We start from the raw sequence: 25471 nt of genomic DNA, 5'->3' as shown, positions 1-25471 counted from the left end.
TACTATAATTTATGAGTCAGATGTATTGACTTAGAGAACATTTTGTATTTTTTTTACCTTGAAAATCAGCACCAAAGAGAAGCTTACTTCGAGATGTCAAAGATTTTAAGTTCCAATGTTCCTAATGTTTCCCTCAGATTTCCTCTAAAGTAGCTTCAAAGTTAGATTAAAGACCGCTGTGCTCAACTGACATTCACGCCTAGGTTGAGTAAAAGGCTCGGCTTCAAAGCACCACTTTTCAATGACTGCAACATAATATCAAACAGAAATTTTTAGATATATTGTGCAAAACTTCTTTTCATGTTTCCCCTGTTATCTTGAAATAATAATCTGAAATCAGATTTCTTTAAACTCTCAAATATCTAAATGGTTATCAAACAGTCTATACGTTTATATTCTAATGTAATGACTTAAATGTAATATAATAACGATCCCCGAGGAGGACTTCTGTGCATTTTTCTTGATTGGATTTGCAGGCTCCTACAGTAGCCGAGCATTGTTTACTGAACTTAGGCTAAACTATACAAACCCTTAACCATTAAGGGGCTAAGCTACTAAGATGTGAAGAGTAATCCTATAAGAAGATTGCACTCATTTCCCAAGTTGATGCTGAGTAGATAGAGGAGATTAATTTCAGACCTTTTGCGCTACAATGAAATAAAGCTCATTTGAATGTCAAAGCTCTAATGAACTTAAATAAAAGAAGAAGGTCTCCATTTCGTTGTACATAAGGTACTGATGGGAACTGTTTATTGTACTTGTGTCTCCGCAGAAAAATGGGACTCGTTCATTCGGGAAACCGAGGACATCAACACATTGAGAGAGTGCGTTCAGATCTTGTTCAACAGCAGATACGGTGAGGAAAGCCTCTCTCTTTGCATGTGTATCACATACGGGGTGCGATTCAGAAAAGGTAACTCTCTCTTTTCAAACCATTTTTCATGCACAGTCATGATTCTGTGTGAATCTGTGGATGATTATGGATTGGGGACAGTGCTTTGGTCTGATCCTCGGTGATACACAAGGCATATATTTGTAACCGCAGTATACTGTTAATTCTTACAAAAAAAAGGTCCGAGGAAGAGCTCAACCAGAAGAAAAACGCAGCTGATTACAAGTTTATGTTTTTAGATATTTGTGTTCTTTTGCCACTTATTGGAAAGTATTCAAAGGAAGCTTGTAAGCATCCCAATGATTATCTATCAGCTATGGTATTGTAGATACTACACTACACTATCTGTCTACATGCAGTTTCTACAAATTGGAGAAAAACATTTCAGCATTATGGCTCATGGGATCTGTTTCCAGTACTGATAATTCTTTTAAACTTTTATTTCTCATTTAACTCAAATTAACTTATATAAACCTTGGGTGTGCATTACCCACTGGAGGCTGCTTTTCCAAGCTAATGTTTGTGAAATAGCAAATGCATCAAATAGAATAAACGTTACATCGAGTTAAAGTGAATATTTTAGTGATATTATTTCAGTGGTATCATTCTAAAAAAAAAACCTGGTTGCTCACTGTTTTCTACCTCCAGCTGAGGCCCTTGGTCTAGATCACATGGTGCCTGTCCCCTACCGCAAAATAGCCTGCGACCCGGGGGCCGTGGAGATCATCGGCATCCCCGACCAGATCCCCTTCAAGAGACCCTGCACTTACGGAGTTCCCAAGCTCAAACGCATCCTGGACGAACGCCACGGGATCCGCTTCATAGTCAAACGGTAAACGACGCTTTGAAATGAAAATGACGTCGTTAGCGTGAAGTACTATTTTAGGCAGATATAAATCTTTTTCAAGGAAACACATCAATGTATTAAAGTCTAGTTTAGTCACTGAGTGCAGATCATAGTTTACCCACTTGATACTACGTCATCATCCAGATCCGCTCTGAAACTTGTCTTTAGATAAGATTTTTTAATAAGAAGCTACCAGCCGAGCCAGCCTATACCATCTGTCTGTTAAATGTCTGTTTGCTTCAGCACACTATGTCCCGCTGACTGGCAAACCATTTCCATTCATGTCCCAAATGACTTTTCCTTGCCAGCATATTGCGCTAACGGCTGCTCTTCCATCTATTTATTTAAGCTAATTTAAATGAGCCACCATGCCTTGTTTGAGATAACACATCTTTTTAACGAATCCTGCAGGCAGCTCATTAGTGTTAATACAATTAGGAAAGATTGAAAATGTGATTAATTCAGAATTACATCACATTCCCATTGTCATTGAGGGATGTTCCAGATGCAGGCCTTGATGTTCTTTTTTAGCATGTTCTTTGTTGACAGACTATGTTAATTTTTAAACTGTTCAAGTGTGGGCGTTACTGTATGTAAAACCATACTGATCCTTATTGCTAATGGTTGTTTAATTTAACTGAAACCAAATTTTTGGTCTAATTTAAAGCTGCAGTCTTGTTATTAATTATGCTGAGACTGTATCAGATGTATTAACTGTCAAATAAGATTTCCATGTTGACTGTTTTTAAGCTAGTAGAGCTGATGATGTCAGTTGTTTGCTTTGTCTGTTAGCTCAACAGTCCAACATGCTAGTCCAGAGTGAAATAGCTTCATAGATAAATATATGGATTATATTTGGTACACATATTCACAGTCACCAAAGGACTTTAGAATTTATTTATCCAACAAGATATCTAATTTCTTTTAAACCAATTTCCCATTAGCTGCAACTGCATTTTAGCTTAAAGCTAACATAAAGCACTAGCATGCCTAAGTTAGCACGCTAATACATTTACACTCCCAAAGGATAAGGGTGGCGTTAATAATTGTCTTATTGTCAACAAATCCCATCAAAAGACCAAACCCATGTCTTTTAATACTGTATAGCATCAAGCTCGTTGGTTCCTACTGAAGATCTTTAAAAACGGGTCACAAATTTAGTTTCCATTTGAAAAAAAAAGGCTCAACAATTTCCCAAAACAGCTGTAGCTTTTTAGCAAACATTACTCAAACAGGAGTAAAACGTGCATTTGTCTGGGGCTATTTTAAAGTTGCAGATTAATATTCATCTGGTGTGCCAGTGAGTATTTACAGCAGCAGGACAGTGTATGGGGAATTGACTCAGTGACCATGTTTAATGGTAATGAGGGAACGTGTCAGCCAGTGCAACAGTGTGGTTCATTGATGTGTTTTTAATATATTTTTGGACCACAATGAACCTCCGAGGCACGGAGGAATAAGATATATCAGGCTTTGAATACACAGACTGTTCTTTTTATTCGCGTTTATTTGTTTGCTTTGGATTTTTTCATGGGATTTGTTGACAATGAGGGAAAAAAAACATAGAATCCGATAATTATAAGCATGTTAAAATGTACTCTACCCTGAGACTGTACAGCTTTTTAGGTAACATTTTCTTCCTCCACTATCAGATTAAACTTTAATTCGCCTCAGGGGGACTCACAGTCTGCACAGCAATGCAACATCCTCTGTCCTTATACCATGGTTTTACCCCAGTAGTGGTAAATTACTGATAACAGCAACGTTGTGTCTCAATTTGCTGTTTTGTGGTTATGCGCGCTGTGTAATAGCTGAAGATTATTAGTCTTGTTGCAGCAATGACCCCAAAAATATAGAATTAGGTCATTTGTCTTTAATAAATGAGGTAGTGAATTAACAGAAGCCTTCTTCAGTAGTTTGAGGTTTCATTAACTCTATTTCAAACCGTCTTACAAATAGATGTAAATAAACAAGGCTTAAAGAAACAGTTGTCTCTAAAGATTAATTACGATCGCCACTGAAGAGGAACGTCCCGGTGGCAGACGGAGAAGTAGCGTGTGCCGGAGGGAGGGAGGGAGGAAGCAGTCTAGAAGTATCTAATTGACATCCACACAGTTATTTTTAGTCGTAGGAATTCAATGATAACGAAGGAATGACTCTATTACTTGATTGTTTGACTGAGGCCGATTGTTTAAAGAGGAGTTAATATCCTTAAAGAGCTCTTAATGATGTTTTCCTCCACATGTACAGTGTTTGCATCATGATTTCTGCCTTGAGAGCTAAAATGGTCTTTGAATTCAGTGACTAATGGCCTATTTTCCCCTTTTTTTTTTATTCCAGAATGTTTGATGAAAGGATTTTCACTGGTAAGAGTGTGATTAATTTTGTTTTGTTTTAATACCGTTCTCTCATGCATACGAGCTGTGAAGTGGCCTCGCTAATAAGAAGCTGCTGTTCTTTCTCTCTTTATGACTTCTCACACCAGGAATAATATCTCATATGTTATAGAGATATATATATATATATATATATACATACATTGAGTATTTTATCTTATAAATACTGTAGCACTTTGAGTTTAACTATGAATGAAAAGTGCCGTACAAATTAAATGTATTATTATGATAATAATAATTATTATTTGCTATGTTTGCCAGGGTTGCAGGGATGAATCTATCTAACATGTCTACAATAGTAAACCTGCCTTTTCTAGCTTGACTGTTATGCCTTTTTATCTTTACAATCTGAATTCAGCTTGTACAGTAGATTATATAATAAGTAGCAATAAACTGAAGTATTATCTGTAAAGCGAAAACAAAGCATAAAAAATGCTTTTTCCAGTGTATTAGGTACGCCTAGCTAAAACTAATGCAGTCTAATAAAACAGCCCTGCAGTACATACTACTTTTATGAAGATTATGTTCATGTTCAAGCTCTTTTAGAAAGGAGTTAGTGATATTTAGTATATATTCATTGATATAAATGTTTATGTTTGCATGGTTTTGTGTTCTTATACTGGTTTGCTGGGACAATAAAGATCTGAAATGAACTGGGTTGGACAAAATATTAGAAACATCTCACATTTTAATGTAATACAAATCTGCAGCACTACACACTACATCCTACAAAACAGCCATCAAGTTCAATCAACATCTCTCTAAAAGGCCTCTACATAAATATCAATATCAAAATTCTCGCAATGTGACTGCTGCTACAAGTCATATCTACAAACTAACCAATCGGAGATGACACAGAAAACGCTGGTCGATGCCAATATTGTAAACACTCATAGTCATATACAAAAAACAGCTTTCTGCATTTTCTAAACATGAGATGGATGGGTGATGTGTCGATAATGTGTCTGTATTTTATTTTCTGTTGACATAAAAAAAAGTGCAACAATTTACCAAGCGTTCATCTCACAATTTAACGTGCATTAAAACTGATATTATACAGTCTGACACAGATTGCAACCAAGATTCAGTTAGATCCATCTCACACAGTGTGACATGCAATGAACCTGAAACACAGTTTTTAGGGATGTTAAAATAGTTTTAATAATGATTGATTATACCTTGGGCTGTTGTATTAGACTGCCTTACTTTAGCTAGATGGAACTGATGGCATCTGAGAGCATGAGGCAATAATTGTTTATGATAATCAATCTTTTGAAAAGGAACTTTAGGTAAAATGTAATTACTTATAGGAGTCCATGCGTGCTTAGTGTGGAACTATAGCCAAGCTTTTAGCTGTATAGTATTTGTCAGAATCTTTACAATTAATTACAATAACCGACTAACAGAAAACCGCTCTGTCAAGACTTTATTTATATATTTACGCCCCACAGATGTTCTTTGCTAATGGGATGCGGTGTTTGTTTATCTTCTGTGCCTTGTTTGTTGAAGCTGCTGGCAAGATTGCAAGAGAGGAGGGCAAGCATGACCTGGGCTCCACGCCTGAAGACAGCTTCCCTGACAATCTGAGCATCCCGCCCACCACGGCCGAGCTGGTCAGCAATCCTCACAGCAGCAGGTCAGAACACATCCCACACAGAAATTTAGCATTACCTCACAGACTGTGATTTATAATTTGGAAATATGAGATAGCTACATGCAGCCGAGTTGTATTATATTTATTTATAACCGGCATTATTCATGACCAAATTAAACAGTTTAAATATACTGCTTTACAGAATTTATCATTTAAATTGCTACAGTAATACTAGCTGTGAAAAGCATAATTCTGATTTGACCTAATTAAGGATGCTTTTTTCTTTTTTTATATATCCCCTGTAGTAAGCCTATTGTTTGTCTTTGGTGGAGAACAGTACAATGTCTATGCAATAGATTAGTTCATATGACAAGGATGCATTTATAGAAAATTATCTTCACCTTAAAACTTAAGACAGTAGCCTGTTGGTGCTTGTTTTACTTGTTTAGTCAAATGAAGCAAAATAAAAGAGGGCAGCTGACCTAAAACATGCCAGAAAAAACAGATTCCACTTGAACTCAGTGTATTTTTTCAGAAGCTGTATTGTAATTTCTTACCCGCCCGTGTTTCCTTTCCTGATTTTACAGATCAACAAGTGCATGCGTGAGTCCCTTGGCTGACTGCGAAGCAGGTATGTGCAAATAAAAGCGTTGCTGCATCATAGTAAACTTTTTATTATGGTATTTTCTGCCTGAAGTAACAAAAGACTCAAGCTCTGAGTATCAGATGAAGGTTTTAAAGCAATGCGTTGGAAGTCTTTTAAAGATTGAAATTGAAGACACTTCCCATCGTGTTTTGCAGTCCAGTCAGTGCAAACACTTTCTATCACCTACTTAAATCTGTTTAACACAAGCATAAAACACAGTGCGACACGCTGATGGGAACTCAGGCAGAATGAACTATTCAATCCCCCCAGGTCCTTCAGGAGATTGCATTCCTTTGAAAAGGATTAAAACCGAGCCTCCGGATGGGGAGATTATTCAAGTCACAGTGCCAGGTAAGTGAGCACACGCACGGCAACCATTAGCAGATAAACACAATGTCCAGGGATGCCATGTTCATACATTGTCACTGTTTATATCACAGGTCTGTGATGCAGTGTCACAAGATGTAAGACTATTAGACCTCCTGTTCATCCATTGCTGTCCGTTCCTCAGGCTACACCATCTAACTTTGCTTAATCATATTGTTCGGTAACCAAAAACTACACACTGTGATAGCAGTAAACTGAACAATGTACGCTCATGTTTACCAACCTAGAGAGGAAAAAAATGAATCGCTAGTGAGTTCCTTTCTCTGCTTGGAGGGTCTGCTCGTTGCCTTTGAGAAGAAAGTTTGGTCTTTGCTATTAAATTTCGATTTGTGGGCTACATAACCGCAGCGTCTGTGGTTAGATTCTGGTTACTGCCCTTTGTTGCATGTCTTACCCCTCTCTCCACCCGTTTCCTGTCTCTCTTTGCACTTTCAGCTGTCGAATGACGGCAAAGATGCAGGAAAAAAACTTCGTCCTCCTTTCTGGCAGTGGTGATACCTGACACCCAATTTATTTTGAACTGCAATTAGCAAGAATAGGATACAGTCCAAGATGCTTCCTATTGCAAAATCTGAAAAAGCGATTTCTCATTATGATGGCACAATCTGTAATTGGCTCATTACTGCCCCCCTGTGGCCAATTGGTAAAAAAATAAATAAAAACCTGCGTTTTGTAGCAATTACAATACCAGAGCGAACATCATTTTTTATTTTAAATGTGAGCCATTTTATAATGGTATTAATTTATAATTGCTCTTTGTTCATGCTTTAAGATAAGAATGTTTTTTCGTTCATGTATGGCAACCAACGACGTCAGGCACATTGCGATTAGTTCCGGTAATCACAGTCCAGAACCAACTAATCCAGAATGAAGTGAAGAAGACGCCACATTCAAAAACATACTTGTACAGGCCTTTTAACTAAAATGTACAAATTGTAACTTTTATAATTTACTGGAAGTGTGAAACTGTATGTTTCACTTTGGCAAGATTTAAGACTTTAAGGATGAGGACTAACTGATTGGTTTGGCAAATGAATGTTTGCAGAGCACAGCTGCTTCCCTAAACTTAAACAAAGCTAGTCTTGGCTTTGTCTAAAACTTATGTCATTAGTGATACAGGAAATACCACCAGAAACATCTAAACCAATACAGAAAATATCAGCAACTTGATAGTAAAACCTGTAAAAAGCTTGTGAAAAACTAACATTTGTGTCTCCAGATGCTGGTACCAGTGGGGAGGAGCCCAGCGAGTCTGTGGCTGAGCCTGTCGCGGCAGCAGCGTGTCCCGCCACAGCCTCGCCCTCTGCCCCCTCCGCTCCCTCCGCTCCCTCGGCTCCCCACCACCCGATGGAAAACCACGCAGGTAACCTCAGCCCCGTCAGCCCCCTACCTCCATTTCATCTACCTCCTTCTCACTGCAGCTCCTGGAATGCCAGCTCCACCCACCACCCCACAGCCACCCTGGTGCCACCCAGCGCCCACCACCGCCACCTAACACTTTGTCCGTTTTTCAGGGAGCTAAATAAGCTGCCACACGTATGAAACCGCTTTTCTCAGATACTTTATCCTCCACTCTCCCACTTCCCTACAACCAAACCTTCTCTGCTCCCCAACTCTGACCCACTGTAGCTCCTCCCCCCCCCCCCCCCCCCCCCCCCCCCCAGTCTTACAAAGACTAGCTCTCATCTGTGAAAGGTGCCATGTATCAGCTGCAGCAATTCGACTGAATCTGTCGTTTTGTCTCTTATTCTTGTGTGTAAACTGAAAATTCAGACTGATGCATTGTGCACATTTCCAGATTTTGAGTTATACTGTCCTCTAGTCCTGCTGCCCAGAACAATTAGAGTTAGTCACTGTCTTAGAGAAACCAAACTGTTCCTCAAAAATCCCACTGAGACTCCCACAAATCCTACCTCCATCTAACACTGAACTGTCCATAGACTGAAACAACTCTCACCTTTTAAACCATAGGTGACTAGAGTAAGGATACCAAGAACATTTGCGTAGACTACACTCTCTTTGCAAACTTCACTGGCCTCATTTATCAAATGACTCATTAAAAATGGTTTACAGTCATTTTTTTTGTAATTAAGCTTTGTAGAAGACTGGAAAAGACGCTAATTTTTTATGGGCTAAAAAGCTTATTTAAGGAAGCTCTTGCACTGACTAGTAATGTTACGGAGTTAATTAAAAGAACTCTTGGCAAAAAAAAAAGAAATGCATGAAATTAATTTAAATCATAAGTGAGGCCATTTTTTTTTACATTTGAAGGAAGTACTGTAACAATACTACAGAGAATGGAAAGTCTACTCAATGTGATCTTGGGCTTAGCATACAATGCTTTCAGGAGGCGTTTTGTTTTATTTTGTTGATTTGATTGTGCTTTGTTTAAGTTTTCTTTTCTTTCACAAATGACCTCTAAAGGAAAGAATATGAAGGTAAGTGCAGCAAATGTCAATGTCAATAATTTAGTATTATTTGCCGTTACAAGCTCTTTGATAAATTTGTTGGTATTCTGACTTGTTTGTTGTAAAATAAGTAAATTTGTAAAGTAAACTACATATGAGATTTTAGAGTACTATAAGTGCTGAATACTTCATCATGCCTCTTGTTTCACACGTAAGTACGGCTGCAGTGTGGGATGATGTGGACTGCCCAACTATCCAGATTAAATACATTTCAGTAGCTCTGTATGTGTAGATGATTGTATATGTGAGGATGTTTCACTCAAGCAGACAGCCTTTCCAGACAACAGAATAAATGGAGTCTTGTCATTTCCATTTTACTGCCCAGTGGCTCCTAATTCAGACATTTCTTTTGTTTCTTGCATGACTTAACATTGACGTGATGCCACAAAACAAAGATTATCTTACATGGATTATTTCTCCACTAAAAGCCCCGAGAATCGTTAAATGTATAAACATGGAAATTTGTAATTCTACTCTGGAGCATTTATGTATTAGGCTTACCTAAAAGTATGCCCCAGTACATGATCAAATGTGTAAACTAGAGGCTGTTACAAGCTTTGTAACAGTGCTGCAATGAAATAAAAACATAGATTGGGGACAAAAAAATCATCGCACGATATTTTATTTCCTACTGTAGCCTATTGTGACATTTTATTTGAACACCACTGGGCAGACTTGAATGTCTGTGAGATATTTATGTGGTTTAAGGCTTTTGAAATGGGTCACGGCTCACCAGTTTTCATCAGGATTTATGGTGATTTTCAGGTCTGAATAAATATTTCAAACAATAATTGTCATCAAGTGTGAGCTGTGAAAGTCTCTGAACATCTACATAGTCTTTTTCAAGCATTTTAACATCAGAATATTACCAATATATACTAACTTTGTCAAGTTTATAATGTTCAATTCTTGCATTATTTTGCAATAAGACAAGGTGATATGGTTGAAGTTAATATCACAATTTCAATAAGAATATTATATACAGTATTACAATAAAGAAGTTTTCAGCAAACTCACATGTAAAATGTTCAAAATGATATTCAGTGCAACTGTATTCCACTGTTACATCACAAAAAAATCAATTCAACTCAATCAAACTTAAATTTTAAAATTCATTTTGTTATTTTTTCAATACAATTTGCTTTGAATCATTTACTCGATCACCTTTTGTAAAACCAAACAGCAACGTGATATGATCATATTGTCACCAAGGACGACAGATGACACTATAGATTAACTGCAGCCCTGTAGCCTTAACATGCTCCTGTTATTTTGTCCATCTCCTTCATATACAGGGAGCTTTGAAATAAACTGTTTAAGCTTTACAAATGTAATAATTACTGCAAAACTATGTTGGGAATGCTGCAGTCAACATAGGACCACAGTATTATCTTTAGTATTACGCTGAGTCTTGAAATGTTTTCCTCGAACACAGTAAACTGTAAACCATTAACAACTCAGGCTTTGTCTTTTACCTTTTCACTTGAATAACACCACATAACACATCTTTGTATTCTTTTGTTGTATAAATGTTTGAAAGCAGCTGTGTGGTTTCCCTTCCTCATGTTCTTCTTGATTCTTACAGCTGAAGCTTTGTCACCGAACGCTGCCCCTCAGAGCATCAGAAGATCCTCTGAAGGTAAAGAGGCCTCTGATACGAATGATTTATTTAAGATGTTCTGCTAAATCCAGTGCATTTTGCTTTTTCTATCACTCTGTGCAACTTATTATCTTGTTGGAAAGGCAGACAGTAATATAAAAAACTGCTGCAAACATTTGACCCAGACAGTCTCCTAGGCAACGCACTTACAAATCCTCCACCTATAGACCTAGCTACATAAAAACTTCTTTATATGTCCCACATAAAGGTCTTTATATGTCCCACATGAAGGTCTTTATATGTCCCACATGAAGGTCTTTATATGTCCCACATGAAGGTTATTTTCATTGCCTTGCATATGAGGTGATGAATTTTACATTAAATCGGGTTTTCTTTTACCTCTAAGTTTCAGAATTTAGTAACAGAGAGATCACAGAAAATGAAAAAATGATATCATTTGGATTTTCTTAAATCTTGCCGTTTACTATGAAGTCAGCTTGTGCTTATGACAGTTTTACAACTGATATTGTTTACTTGAGATGCAGCACACTTACTTTGTGGCTTTTACATCTACTTCAAGAAATATTTTCTACTTTGTTTTTCAACTCCATTTTTGCACCTTCGCCATTCTTCTCTCCTACGTCTATTTGTTATGGTCTCTGGTGATTAATATACCGCACAGTCAGTTTGTCATGACCAGTTCCGTGTAGGGCAGGTGGAATTTATCAAAATAAAGTTGGCGAGGGAAGAAATAGTAATGTTCACAGGTGGGAAGTCTCCCTCTAACCTAGCTGCCCTCGTGTAATAATTCTCTTCCGATGTTGTAAATGTTTTGTCGTTTTCGTTTGTTTGACTTCAGCAGGGAGTCTGGTGGAGGACATTGGTGAGATGATTCTTCAGCTTCGGAGACAAGTTGAAAGCCTTTTCAGCATTAAATACGGTGAGCTACCTGTAGCGGCAGAGCTTAACCCTCATTCGCACGAGGGCACGAAGTAATGTCAAGCCCATTTATTTTGCTCCTCTACATGTACACACCATTTATCCAATGTACAGCTGGGGGAAAGTTTCAAGCTTTTAAAGTCCATTTGAATATTAATATTGTAACATTAAAGTTTTTTAATAATTGAACATAGCAGAATTAGTCTGCTCAGTGTGGGGCCAAAATGTAGGGCATGAAAAAGATTAATCTGTATTTCACGTCACAGGAGTTAAATTGAGAAGGCACCAAGCATTAGTGTTTTTGCCTGCTCTAATTACTGTGTGAAGGAAGCGGCTCATGAGCGACATCAAACTACTGTAGCAGTGAAAAGTGGTGCCTGTGCACAAGTATTAGTCTCTAACTAAATAAGACGGCAGCCGAATAATGTTTTTTTTTTTAAAGTTATCTGCTTGTATTAGCAAGCTAGTACCTTTATGTAAACAAAAATCACTGTATTGTAAGTTTTTGTTTGGATGTTGACTCTGAGTAGTGAGCTTGCTCGTCTCTAATATAAAATATGATTGTACTTTTAAAAGCCAGGATACTATAAATGGACATGAGGGATGAGAGGGGTGAGGGCTCTGCTGAAGTCCTGTTAGTATTGGTATAATGTTTACTGGTAACCGATGAAAACAGATAAAAGTCGTATTTTACCTAAAGGATAATTACGATTTATTACAACTTGGGTCTTATTTTCTTAGTTTTGGCTATTGTTTCCATCAGTTATAATAACATTGTACTCAACAAAGTAACTGCTGAGATCTAGTTGCTACAAATAGGGCAAAAAAAATTTAACGTGAGAGCAGCTAAAGTGTAGGTAATAATCCCTCTTTTCACAAGAAAACTGTTTGGGTAATAATTTTACCATTAGCCTTTGCTTTCTCATCTTTTTTTATGTTGTCATGTCCTTAGATCTGAGCAATTGACTTTATTCAGTACAATATTATTACTGACATGAATGATGACCAAACCTGTTAGAACAAGATCCAAATTGTAATAAACTGGAATTATTCTTTAATAACATATCATCACAGATCATATTTGGACACATTCAGTGTAATAACCATCTCCTCATCCTCAGCTGATGCTCTGGGCCTCCCTGAAGCAGGCAAGGTACCCTACTCCAAGTTCCAGATGTATCCAGAGGATCTGTACGTCACCGGGCTGCCAGAGGGAATCTCCCTCCGAAGGCCCAACTGTTTCGGAGCGGCCAAGTTGCGCAAGATCCTGGCTGCTAGCAGTCAGATCCAGTTTGTCATCAAAAGGTGAAAGCACATAAAGGAGGTGTTAAAGTTTACTGTACATCATTTCACATGCTCATTACCTCCTTTATTAATACTTTGTTATCCAGTACTTTCATATTATCTTTAGAGATTAATTCACTTCTGTTCTGTAAATACTGTAGTAATACTTATTGTTTGTCTCCAGGCCTGAGCTGTTGACTGAGCAAGTAAAACAAGAGATGCCTTCCATCCCCGTCTGTGATGCAGGTATGTCCGAGATGTTTCGCATGTATCCATAATGTATTTTAGAGCTGCAACAATTAATGAATTAATGAATACATTTCATGAATTAATGAAAGGTTACCCGCGGGGTGCCTCAAGGCTCTGTACTGGGACCCAAACAGTTTATACTGTATATAAATGACATCTGTAAGGTGTCTGAAAAGTTTGTATTATTTGCAGATGATACCGATATATTTTGCTCTGGGAAACACATGAAACAAATTCTTGGGAGTAATCGAAAGAGAATTGAAAATTTTAAAGAAATGGTTTGACATTAATAACTTATTAAATCAATTCTACTCTTAAAATCACAATCAATGATGAAGAGTGTATGAGAGGAAATGCTTGGGAGTGATAATAGATGATAAACTCTGTTGGAAACCACACATAGTTCTCTCTCTCTCTCACATATAAAACCAACACAAATCCAATTTTCATACTACAGGATTAAACTATAAGAATTGTACATCAAACGGATTATTATGAACCAATCAATGCACTATTCATTAACTCCCATGTTTTACAATTCAGTGATGTGATTGACTTTAAAACTGCAAATTATGTACAAAATAAAAAATAACTTCCTGACAGAGAGTCATTATGGACAAATATAAAGAAGAGATGTATAACTGTTAAAAGGGTTAATTTATGGTATAACTGTGACAGGGAATTAAGTGTGTAGTACAAAACAACATCAAAAATAACAAATATAAAACTGAGGTATGAACATGATGGTGAATGAAATGTTTGATTTTATATTTTGGGACTATTGTTTTGTGTTGTTTGTTTTTCATATGAGGTAAAAAGGGTCGGCATAAAAAGCTAAAGCTTCAGCCTGCACCTTTTCAGTCAATAATGTTTCTTTCTTTCTGTCTTTGATATAATTTATAACTTATCTATGAATATATTCATTATTTTGTAACACTGTTAAAATAAGGACTTAAAAAAAAAAAGAAAAGCAAAAATTAACATTTGCTGGTTGCAGCTTCTCAATTGTGAGGATTTCTTTGGATTTTGGAACGTTGATCAGACATTTGAAGTCGCCACCATGGGGTCTTAGAAATTATAACACGCGTATTCACTATTTTCTGACATTTTATATACAAAACAATATAATTGAGAAAATTAATCGATAATAAAAATAATCATTTAGTATTTAAATGTAAATAACTGAAGAAAATGTCTGCCTCTGTATGTATTTTTTCCTTTAAGCAAGATGAATAATTTTGTTAAAATTCAGCCCGTACACTTTGTTCAGCGAATAAAGCACTAAAACATCAAAATAACATCAGGAAGTCATGTTTTTCACGCTGTGTAATAAATGGGATGTTTACCTTAAAGCGTCTTTGTGCTTGAATATGTAATTTTGCGTCCCATTATCTTGCCTACATGAGGCATTTGTGATTTAGATAATACAAGATAATTCAAGTTGGAATTGTGACCGATTTCCTAACAAGTTTCAATAGCAACCCCGCTCAAGTGTTGTTCTGCATAAAAGATCACAAAGAGTTTGTGTGTTTGTAACGGCTGCTGTTATAGCCGTCATGATGCTTTGTGGGTCTGGGCTGTGAATCTCAGTGGATCCCTGCTTGTAGTTTCTTGCTCTTTCTGAAGGTTTGAACCAATTTTTCTTCTTGTTGGAGGTCAAGAAACTGAATTTATTGCCTTCGCTGTATCTGAATTTATGTTTTCTTGAACAGTAACATCATTTAATATTCTGCACATGAGCAAGTTTCATTCTACTGGACACGCAGCGTACTGTACGTTTCAGAAAGATCTAATCCTTTAGCCATTCCACATATTCAAATATTTAAAGCTTTGAAGCCAAAGTAGTATCTTTGCATTCAGCAGGGAGGCTGTATGCAGAAAATTCCACCATCTGGAAGCTCATAATGCAGGTTTAAGATGCTATTTGCACTGTCCTCTGCATGCTTGAAATTATGAGGTCGAATCCAGTTCATGCACTATTTTTAAAACAGCTTTTATAAAGGAAAAATAAAGTCCTTGCAGGGATTTCCTGCAGCTATCTCTTCCTTTTTATTTGTGACAAAGCTCAGCTGCTGGAACAAGGAGGAACTTACTTAATGTTTGTTGTTTTCAGTAAATCTTAAGAGACGACAAAAACAAAGATTAAACCTTTAAATGTTTTTCCAAAGAGCTGGCCTCCAAGGATGCAGCACCAATAACAGAGGACACTGCAGCTATATCCAAGAGACCTGGATTCTCAGGTACGTTCTGGTTCCAATTTTCACTTTCTGTCACCGCTTTGAGTCATGGATTTGATGCTGTTGGTTGTTAAAACATAAATCAGCTTCGGGTGTTGACAGCTATCACCTTTCTTCTATAACAAAACTGTGAAAAACTCTGAATAACTGCAGCAGACTCAGACAAAAAAACGGATATTTAAAAAGATGACACTTGTTTTTTGTCTTGTCTCCAGAATGTTTGGAGTCCAAGCTGTCCAGGATCGACCTGGCCAACACGCTGCGAGAGCAGGTCCAAGACCTGTTCAACAGGAAGTATGGGGAGGCATTGGGCATCAAGTACCCAGTCCAAGTGCCTTACAAGAGGATCAAGAACAACCCGGACTCAGTCATCATCGAGGGCCTTCCACCCGGCATCCCCTTCAGGAAGCCATGCACCTTCGGCTCCCAGAACCTGGAGAGGATCCTGGCGGTCGCCGACAAAATCAACTTCACCATCACCAGGTGAGGAACCAGTTACAGGTCACATGATCATTTCAACAACAGTTTCCTATTTTTCTGTCCCTCTCATACAGGAAGTCATGTTTCATTCATGCAAAGAGCATGACTTATCATAATTAGTTTCACGTTATAAAACGAGCCGTCCAAGTCACAGAATCTGCTTGATTGACAGTCGTTTCATAATAACCATTTACAACAGGCCTTTTTCCCTGCAGACATTTTTGACTTGTCATTGTAGGAAAAGCACAGGTGTTACTAATAACATTAACAATGGCTTTGTTCAGGCCGTGAGTCCCAGTAAGCCATGGCAGTGTGACAGTATGTGCAACACCAAGACTGTGACATGTGAAAATGTCTCCAGTGAAAAAGGCCCACAGCTATGATGTACTGAATAGTGCACAGTTAAAATAAACCACTGCACATGGTTTAGCAATAGTCAAATTCTTCAGAGCTCAAAGGTATTAATTATTATTCATTTAAAATTATATAAAACAGAGAGAAGTAACCAATTAATTTTTGAGAACCTGGAAGTGCGTTCTTTGCGTGATAAATTACTTGTTGAATTAATTAGTGAGACAAATTGTTGTTGATTAATTTCGGGGCACTCGGGTCTGAATCAAGAAAAGAAATTAAAGAAATAAAGAAATGTTAAGAAGTCCTTTAAAAACTTCCAGGATCTGCATAGAAACACATTAATAGTTTCTTGCTTTGCACCAAATGCTGCAGTGACTACTTGACATTAGAAAGCAGCCACCTTTCTATATCTTGTAGAAAATGAAGTATTATTATTAAAACTACAAATTTAATTAGAACGTCTCAACAACTTTGATATCAGGTTACTGTTTTACATAAGCTGTGACTCAGCTAAGGCTCAAACAGAACACCTCAGCTGTGATACTGTGATTGAGCTTCACTGTGCAGAATTTGACACTAGAAGGACGTTTTCACGTTAATCTGCTGTGGAGGGAAAGTTTCTCTGCGCTCACCTTAAATCTGAGTGAAAGGCGCGTACCTACGAGCAGGATTTGTGACATCACAACAAGTTTGGAGCCAATTGTGGTCCAGTATTCACAAATGTGATGTGGAAACTTGAAGCCTCTGAGAACGGACTTTTCAATGAAGTAGGAAACATCTTGTGTCTAGCAGTTCGACTTTTTAAATATTATACTAATATAAATATATATATATATATTCATAGATTCAGGATTTTTAATGAGGGAGAAGAAGGAAATGTCATTTTAAGGATTTGTTTTGCTGGATAATTGAACTTTTTTTATGGAAAAATCACATTGGACACAAATGATTATTCCAAGAATAGTATTTGTATGTGTTCAAACATGTCTAGAGGAAACATACAACCACTCAGACAGCTATCAAGTTTCAATCATGTATGCTGAGATATATATAATATATAATAATGTGCTATATTATAATAATGTTTGTCAAATCTGTTAAACCTTTGCCATGACTTTAAAAAGACATGTTTGTTCTTTGCAGACCTTTCCAAGGACTCATTCCAAAACCAGGTACGAGCAGAATTTGATTTCTCATCATAAAGTCTGATTGATGAACCGTAATCTCACACTGACAACTAATATTAATGTCATATCGTTAAAGTATTATATTATTCATCATTTTTATTATCAGCACCTCGACGGGTCACTTTACTGAAGAAGGCCTACGCCTCCATAAGTGGTGAGTTAAAAACGCTTTTATAGCATCCGGGATTCTGCTGCTGTTGCTTTACTTTATCTTGAGTCCTGTCACTAACTGAGTCTCTTCACCTGACAGATGATGATGATATAAACCGCATGGGGGAGAAAGTAGTCCTTCGAGAGCAAGTCAAGGAACTGTTTAACAAGAAATACGGTAAATAGACTCGGGTGGGTTCTTGTGTGATGCAGCAACTGGAGGTTTTCTTATATTGAATTTGAGCAGCTTCCATTGAGTTTTTTAAAGTCGCCCTCAAAAATGTGTTTTGCTGATTGTTACTGCAGCTTCACTGTCCAGAACGATGTATGTGCAAAGTTTGACACCAGAAGAAGAAGTTTTCTCATTCATCTGCTGAAGGTGGAGGGTTTCTGAGTTTAAGGCGTGAACCTGCGAGCGTGATTTGTGACATCACGACTAATTTCAGAGCCAATCGTGGTCTAAGTAATCAACTTATATGGAAACTTGAAGCCTCCAGTGCGCATACGATGAGAATTGACATTTCAGTAAAGTAGGAGACATCTACATCTATATCATCTATATAACACATTCGCATATTCATAGGTTCAGGATTTGTTATGAGGGAGAAGGAGGAGATGACTTTTTAAAGGATTATAACGAGATGATTGAACTTTCTTTTGTGGAAAAAACACATTTTCAAAGTAGAGTGTTTTATATACATCAGTAAACACGTCTGGAGGAGATCCTCAAAGACCGGCGACAAGGGCCTCATGCAAGAACCACTCGTACCAACAGATCTGTTCTTAAGTGGAACATACAAGTGATTTTAAGAGAACTTGTCGCATTCATAAGATTTCTCTTAGGTACAAAATTATAATGCCTACAGCCTAAGTTTACCGAGGGGTTCAACAACCTTTTTTTTTTATTATTATTTGCATGATTATTTATGTGGTTGCCTGGAGAACTATCACACTCCAACAGCTGCTTCAGCATAAAAGTTGCTGTCCAGGGAAACATCCCTCCATGACATTTTAACAACACCCACACCTACTACATCCAGTCCGTCTTCATAACTGTCGCTTCGACTCGGCCGTTTCACATTTTAGTCATGGACAGTTTTGCTATAACGAGGAGTTTGTGGCATGTAACCTCACGTCAGACCTTTCCCTCATTATTTCGATGACAGTACAGCTCTGCGATAACACTGTGGACAGCTGTAGTTTCTTATTTTCTCACTTCCCCCCCCGCCCCCGACTTCCCCTGACATTTGCTCTGTTTTTCGTGTGCTGATCCACACTGTGAAATTCCTCTTTTTACTCTCCGGTAATATATTTGTTAATGAATCTCGTCTAACCGGCATCGAATCGTTCATTTATTTAAACGTGTGGTTTGCAGGCAACGTGCATCCATCACTCTTTACCTAAATTCATCTTCAAACGGTGCAGAAGAAGAAGTTTGCCTTTTTAAAGCTATTTCAGGGGGCATGTTGATTATGCTAATGATCAAATTTCATAAAGGAGCAGCTACTCATGATTAGGTGGCATTCATCAACTCGGCATGTTTGTCACCCTTTACATACTGATCGTATTCTGACCCTTCACAGCATCTCCTCATAATTAGTCTCTATACCAAACTTTTGAACCACAAATCTACATTTCATTTCGTCAAGCTCCCTCATCAGTCATTAATAAACGGGTGATTAATCCTTAATTAAGATTTCAAAGAGCAGAGAGAGTCTATTCTTTAGGTTTCACACTGTTAGTTCATGGAGAAAAAAAAGATTCAAACGGGAGAACGTAACAGCCATCCGAAGTGCAATTAACTTCATTGAATGTGAAGAATGCGGCAACGTTTTTGAATGGTGATTATTGAGTCGATGCGGGTCAAATATAGTCCAGAACACCCTCCATGTACAAAAAAACGTGCTGAAATGTTTCCATTTTTATGTATTCTGGATCACTTGAAGAAAAAGTCAGGTTAAAAGAAAAGGTGAAGGGTGTTATTACTGCTCTCAAATGTAAAAAATGGGTCAAATTTGACTTGTAACTTTATGTAAGGGAAGAGGTTTAGGATAAGAAAACAAAAAAACTGTTCTGGCAAGTAGGTGCTTTGTGTTGCTGCAGGTCCAGAGGGGTTAAAATATATTTAACACGGAATTGAATATTATTGTGTGTTTGCACTGAACAGTAGTATAATTATCCCTCTGTATGCTGTATCAGACACTCAGCGGCACGCATTGTCATGAGAATAATTAGTTTTACATATTCAGCTCTTTTTTTTTTTTCCTCAGGCTTTCTAGCAAAAGTGTTTATTTCACACAGTTCAAACCCATCATTTTCCAGTTGAAGTAATGAGTTCACCTCTTTTTTTATTTGAACATTTCTATGTATTTTGAAGTAAGGTAAAGAAAAACAACAAGCATCTAATCTGTTTCTCCTCCTGTTAGCAGCTCTTCGCAGGTGATTTTTGTGTCGCTTGACCACTTTGTCGTGTTTGTGCGTTCAGGTGAGGCTCTGGGTTTGGACCGCTCCGTCGTGGTCCCGTACAAGCTGATCCGTGGCAGTCCAGAGTCTGTAGAAGTCAGCGGTCTTCCAGACGATATTCCCTTCCGAAACCCCAACACTTACGACATTGTGTGCCTGGAGAAAATCCTTCAAGCCGCAGATAAAATAACATTCAACATCAAGAGCCAGCTACAGTGAGTGTGGAGACACCTGAATATTCAGCAGCCTGTTTGCTTTCACCGTGCTGTATATTTCTGCAGGAATTTAGGGGTTTTTGCCTCTTGGTAGTTAAGCTCATTATGATTTATTTATGCTTGGGGTTTATATCCAGCCTCTGAGATGTCAGAGAATAAATCTTCCTCAGCAGCGGATGTAAATAATACAGAATACTGAACGATATTTTGACATTGAAGCAGTTAAGCTATAATGAAAGAATGGAGGCAAAGAATTAAATCATGTAAAATTTTGGCAACTTTTTTTTTTTTCTTTTTCAGGTATGAAAATAGGTTTATTTTGATTGTGTCACACCTGACATGAGCCGCCCCTCTCTCTCTCTCTCTCTCTCTCTCTCTCTCTCTCTCACACACAGGCCTTTTGCAGAAATCTGTAGCCAGGCTTGTAACACAGGTAGGTGTTGTCTCCTCTCTATCAGAAGTAGAGCTGCGTGCCCACAGTAAACACCTGAAAGTTAAACCATCTGCTTTCTCTCCTCAGTAGGAACAGACGCCTCCACCAATCGACGAAAGCGCAAGAGAGTCCAGGAGAGCAACCGAGTACCCGCCTCCTCTGACCTGGGGATATCAACCAATCAGATTCCAGTAATGGTAAGTTTAAAAAAACAGGATGGGGTTCGTGTGTAAAGTCCTTAATAAATTCGTAGTATCTGCTAGCTCGGTTCAAACTGGTGAATTACTAAATCAGGTTGCACCATTAAAACCAAAAAAGCTGCTGAAAACTGTATATTGGTTGCTACAGTAGGAAACATCTATAATACCATCTTATCAAAAGCAACCAATGTGTACTTGTGTTAACAGGAAGTCACTGTAGCGTCACAAACTGTAGCATAACTTCCAAAAATACATTTTAAGGGATGCAAAATATGTATAAAACTTAATAAATGAAGGTCTAACTTTGCTTTAATCATATATGAAAACATGGAGAAATGTGTATGTCAGTAGTATTCATGTAGTTCAGAGTGAGTGGATGAAATATCTGATTAAGCTAACCTAACTGTTAGCTTAATGTTCATGAAGTTCATTAGTCATTTGAGGTATATTTTGTGAAACTGAATATCTTCCCAGCTTACATCATTATTATTTAATACATATAACAGTGTTTTGATGATGTTTCAGGTCAGATTTGTCAACTATATTTCTCATTGCTTCTTATAAATGGCTCATATTAGCAAGCTAACGTTAGCTCTGTCAGTTAGCTAGTTCAGTTAGCTACACAACAGTTTCACCAGTTAGTAGATTTAAATATTCAGTAACAACTAACCTCTATGTGAGGATTAGTTTATGTCATACTCACCGTTTCACTGTAATGATACGTACATATCCGCCCTGTTAACACCTGTATTATACATAATGAAACTATAAAAGGTTGGACTGAAGAACAGATGCTTTAAATGCTACATGAAGCCTTTTGTCCTCATGTGATTGTGAGAATAATTATGAGTTTAAAGTCATTCAACAATTGAAATATTGAATATTAGTTGACATCGGGTAAAGTATAAATATCTAATATTTATAACTGTAGTGCAGCTTCAGAGTTCACACTTTTAGCATAATTTGGTTTGTAAATTCCATCCAGTTTAGGCTGTAATGTGTTTAACTGTAACCCCCGAAACCTAATATTAAAACTGAGAGGCAAGGTCAACAACCTGTTTATACTAATGGAAGAAAGCTTTTTTTCCACCATTATGACTGAACTTCCTCTGTCATTGCCTCTTGTCTGTCTGTGTGTGTCTGCAGCAGTGGCCCATGTACATGGTGGACTACAGCGGCGTGAATGTGCAGGTTCCCGGGAAAGTCAATTACTGACAGACCAACCTCGACCTCAGCAAAGGGATAAAAAAACGGAGGAGTGTGTCAAAGTGATATCCTATGACTCTTCCACATGCGACACTAACACTTTGTCAGAGTGCTAAGACTAAACGATCTCTCTAGAGAGTTGAAAGCTTTGAAGGCTCGAGTGTTGAGGAACAACAGAATGTATGTGGATCAAAATGTTGCAGGGCAAAAGCTTGACTTGCTTTCTGTCTCCTACATCATCATGGCAGTAATATATTGTTGTTTTTTTTTTTGTTTGTTTTTTTACAAAGCTGAAGACATTTCTAAAGTCATGTTATTTGCTCTTGCATTTTACAAAGTGTCCATCCACTGAGGTCATGTTGCTGGATCCTGCGTGTGGTTGCAATGTATTACTGACAAAAAAAAAAAAAAATGTCTTTGATAGCAATCTGGTTCCATAATATTCAGATATTTGTACTTTTTATTTATTATATTTATTAAAATATAACATTATGTGCAGGGATGTAAAATACAATATTCTGTTATACAGCTCCTTGAGGAACTATCACAACACTAACACTTCACCAACACTAACGCTTCTAGTCACTCAGTAACTACAGGTAACCGTTACAATCCAATTAAACAGCAGCTATGAAGTGTCTTAATTGGGCATTGGGGCGAGCGCAGGCCATCAGAAATAAAAGTTACCTGCAGTAAAAAGGAGACCTTCAGTAAACAGCCTTTTTATGTTAGCACCACATTAACAATATGTAAAATATCTCATTTAAAGTCAGCCTGAATGTATCATGTAAAGGAAAGAATGGTATGTTATTCTGCAATGACTGTCTCTGGACTAACGATATTTAATATGCTGTACCTTAACGCCAATTAGGCCTTTGAAATAAAATGTGTTGCCTTGCACTTTCATTTCGTTGGAGTTTGTTTTTGATGTCGACATGTCAGAACCATAGGGACTCAACTTCAGACGAACTTTAGTCATTTCATCATAAAATTGGGAAACTGTATAAAATCTGACCGTTCATTTAGTAGTTCAGTCGTGACGTTGCCTTGTTGAACAACTCGGAAGATAGTTTCACTGAATGTTCTCTAGCACATATTCAAGGTTTTTTTTAAAAATATTTGGTTTTGAATCAATATGAGACAAAATAGCTGAAGTGAAAACAGAACGTTAAGGTCTGTTTCAGAAGTAGGAAAACCTCTAAACCCTGAAGTAAATAACTAGTCCAGCCTTGGAACATAACCTCTCTCAACAGTATGTAATGTTCTTCATCTAAACCCATGTTAATATTCATTAATTGTTTATTTATATTGTAAACATTGGTAACACTTTAATTTCAGTCCCCCTCTGTAGTAGGTATGAGCAGTATATAAACAGTTAATAAATGGTTTATAATGCACTGTAGTGTATTTTTACACAGATATAAAGACATTTTTAAGTGTTTATTAATGTCAACAATTATAACTTCTATGAAGACATTATATATTATTACATGTGCGTTTTACTATGTTGTCATTCATTATGTGTTTATACAGCTGCCTCCACATACGGGTCCACAGTTCGCAACAAATACATATATCTGCCAACAACTACATTATACTGTGTTGTGGTAAATAAACACTTATTAACTGTTTATATACTGTTTATAAATGCGGTTGCACTAAAGATGAAGCATGTCTTCATCTTAATTGCAGCATCTGGGCCGCTGGAGACGTATGTATGACTGATGCAGCTTCCTGGACTTCAGGCAAATCCTTAGTTAATCATCACCTGACTCACTCCGCCTCCTCAATTACCAACTCAAATTACTGAGGAGGTGCTCCAACAATGGATGTATTAAAGGGAACGGCTCCAACTGGTCACCCAGTGACTCCCAACCAGCTGCAATTTTGTCTTCTTAACACGCTGATCATTAGTCCAGTGTGACCTAAAACCTGAGGTAATGGTATTTTTGAGATATTAAACTCATCTTTTTCGGATTCGGTGTACACCTGCAGGCTACCCTGGATTACATCACCATGACTAAACACTATGACGTGAACTATCTTTCAGCTAAAGCAAGCACACTCAAAATCTATTGTGTCAAATACACGCAACGGGTTGTTCGTTATCGATTATCGACTGCATTCACAACTTCTTAAGAGGTCACAGTGATGTTTCCAATTTGCTTGTTTTGTCTGACTAACAGATTAACGGATAAGTTTGCAGTTTTTCCAAGTCTGTCTTAAAACAACAGTCAGGTGACCACATGCACATCGACTTGTTTTGCTCACTGTAATCAATCATTCCTCCTGTTCACACTGAATATTGAAAGATCCCCTTCAAATGCATTTACAATGTAAGTGATGGAGGACAAAATCCACAGTCATTGTTTAGAGCAAAAATATATTTAAATGTTTATCTGAAGCTAATATGAGGCTTCAGCAGTCTGAGTTAGTCATATCAAGCGGATATCTGACACATTTACAGTCTTTTCAGCATTAAATTCCCTCTTTGTGTTTCTCTGTTGAGCTGCGGTGGAAGTATAGTAACAAAAAGAGCGACTTTGGCACTAAAAAGACTGTAACCTTGAAGATATCTACTTGAATTGGACGCTGAAGCTTCATATTAGCTTCAAATAAACTTTTAAATACATTTCTGCACAGGAGGAGGACTGTGGATTTTGGCCTCCATCACTTACATTGTAAGTGCATTATGAAGGGATCTTCTAATGGTCAGTATGAACAGCAAGAAAAACATGTTTTAATGTCAATTTGGGCTCCTGACTGTTGTTTTAGGACAGACATGAAAAAATTGTTAACCTATGATATTCAATTCACTGTCATATAGAACAAAGGAAAACAGAAAATCGTCCCATTTGAGAAGCTGGAACCAGAAAACGAGTATTGTTGCTTGAAAAATGACTTAACGATTATTCAATGATCAATCGTTGTAGCTCTAAATACACGATAGTCTTCACTTTCTGCTTCACCTCGTCTGGAGGTCAGGAATTGATAAGGTGCCTCTCAACGACATGATGGTTCATTAGTAACGCTGCAGTCAGACATCGACTGAGAGCCAAGAGGCCTAATGATCACTAAGAAAGGTCATACGACAGTCAAATAATATGAGGTGATTTAAGACGACCAGGAGCATGCTGGGATTAAAACATTACGATATTATCTTTGAATATTCAAGGATCACATGAGGGAATGAACTCCCTGATCAGCAGACTGAAACATCGCTGGAGCATTCTTGGTTAATTAG

At 37.4% G+C, this 25471-nt stretch overlaps 1 protein-coding gene across 6 annotated transcripts in view; it reads left to right on the top strand.

Annotated features, from left to right (window-relative positions):
- gtf2ird1 (GTF2I repeat domain containing 1) overlaps positions 1 to 23133 on the top strand; it is a 37058-nt gene extending 13925 nt beyond the window's left edge. For 5 of the 6 annotated variants that reach the window (XM_042430130.1, XM_042430129.1, XM_042430126.1 and 2 more), the window contains 20 exons: positions 773 to 856; positions 1541 to 1724; positions 4080 to 4105; positions 5645 to 5771; positions 6317 to 6360; positions 6646 to 6726; positions 7982 to 8125; positions 10816 to 10869; positions 11690 to 11770; positions 12891 to 13074; positions 13238 to 13299; positions 15471 to 15542; positions 15755 to 16022; positions 17517 to 17545; positions 17667 to 17714; positions 17811 to 17888; positions 20196 to 20388; positions 20784 to 20821; positions 20909 to 21018; positions 22168 to 23133. In XM_042430130.1, coding sequence (XP_042286064.1) covers positions 773 to 856; positions 1541 to 1724; positions 4080 to 4105; positions 5645 to 5771; positions 6317 to 6360; positions 6646 to 6726; positions 7982 to 8125; positions 10816 to 10869; positions 11690 to 11770; positions 12891 to 13074; positions 13238 to 13299; positions 15471 to 15542; positions 15755 to 16022; positions 17517 to 17545; positions 17667 to 17714; positions 17811 to 17888; positions 20196 to 20388; positions 20784 to 20821; positions 20909 to 21018; positions 22168 to 22236 — 1976 coding nt within the window. In that variant the 3' untranslated portion in view covers positions 22237 to 23133. The remainder of the gene's footprint in view (positions 1 to 772; positions 857 to 1540; positions 1725 to 4079; positions 4106 to 5644; positions 5772 to 6316; positions 6361 to 6645; positions 6727 to 7981; positions 8126 to 10815; positions 10870 to 11689; positions 11771 to 12890; positions 13075 to 13237; positions 13300 to 15470; positions 15543 to 15754; positions 16023 to 17516; positions 17546 to 17666; positions 17715 to 17810; positions 17889 to 20195; positions 20389 to 20783; positions 20822 to 20908; positions 21019 to 22167) is intronic. The other variant, XM_042430127.1, reaches the window with a different exon arrangement.
- The last annotated feature ends 2338 nt before the right edge of the window (positions 23134 to 25471 follow it).

This window comes from Thunnus maccoyii, chromosome 13 (assembly GCF_910596095.1).
Source record: "Thunnus maccoyii chromosome 13, fThuMac1.1, whole genome shotgun sequence".
NCBI lineage: Eukaryota > Metazoa > Chordata > Actinopteri > Scombriformes > Scombridae > Thunnus > Thunnus maccoyii.
This window is presented reverse-complemented; position numbering and strand designations above follow the sequence as displayed.